Source organism: Penaeus monodon, chromosome 23 (assembly GCF_015228065.2).
Source record: "Penaeus monodon isolate SGIC_2016 chromosome 23, NSTDA_Pmon_1, whole genome shotgun sequence".
NCBI classification, from domain to species: domain Eukaryota; kingdom Metazoa; phylum Arthropoda; class Malacostraca; order Decapoda; family Penaeidae; genus Penaeus; species Penaeus monodon.
This window is the reverse complement of record NC_051408.1, coordinates 40,143,297-40,143,921: the sequence shown is the minus strand read 5'-3', so window position 1 is coordinate 40,143,921 and position 625 is coordinate 40,143,297. Positions and strand designations below refer to the sequence as shown.

Sequence of the window (625 nt, the reverse complement as noted above, 5' to 3'; positions counted from 1 at the left end):
AAGCTCGATCCGAAGCCTCCACCTGCTCCACCTCCTCCGTGGCCTCCGCTTCCTCCACCGAAACCTCCTCCACCACCTCCTAGTCCTCCACCACCGAAACCTCCACTTCCTCCAAGGCCTCCGCTGCCTCCACCTCCACTTCCTCCCCCAAAGCCTCCACTTCCTCCTCCGAAACCTCCACTTCCTCCTCCGAAACCTCCACTTCCTCCCCCAAAGCCTCCACTTCCCCCTCCGAGGCCTCCCCCTCCGCCTCCCTTAATGGAAAGTCCTCCTGCCAGACCGACGGAAAACCTCCCCCCTCCCACGCCCCTCCCTCGCCCGCGCCCTCGCCCTCTCCCGCCTCCACGCCCTCCGCCGCCGCCTCCAGCGCCTCCGCAGCACACTCCTCCCCCGTAGCCACCGCCAGGAGCGGCCGTCGCCAGGCACGCCGCCACCGCCACCGCCACCTGCAAGAACCAAGGCCTATGGGTCAGACCCTAAGGATTCAAGACCTATTGGCTCATACCAAATAACTGAAATAGATTTAGCTTTGTGAATAGGTACACGTAGACTATAACAGGCAATAACAGTCTCAGGCGCCTTGCTTTCTGAACTGCAGTATGGTCGTCAGTGTTGATTCTCCATA

The 625-nt window shown here is 61.4% G+C and overlaps 1 protein-coding gene across 1 annotated transcript in view; it reads right to left on the bottom strand.

The window, feature by feature from the left end:
• LOC119588298 (ctenidin-1-like) overlaps nt 1-625 on the bottom strand; it is a 2,259-nt gene that overhangs the window by 140 nt on the left and 1,494 nt on the right. The window contains exon 3 of the mRNA XM_037936991.1: nt 23-446. Coding sequence (XP_037792919.1) covers nt 23-446 — 424 coding nt within the window. The remainder of the gene's footprint in view (nt 1-22; nt 447-625) is intronic.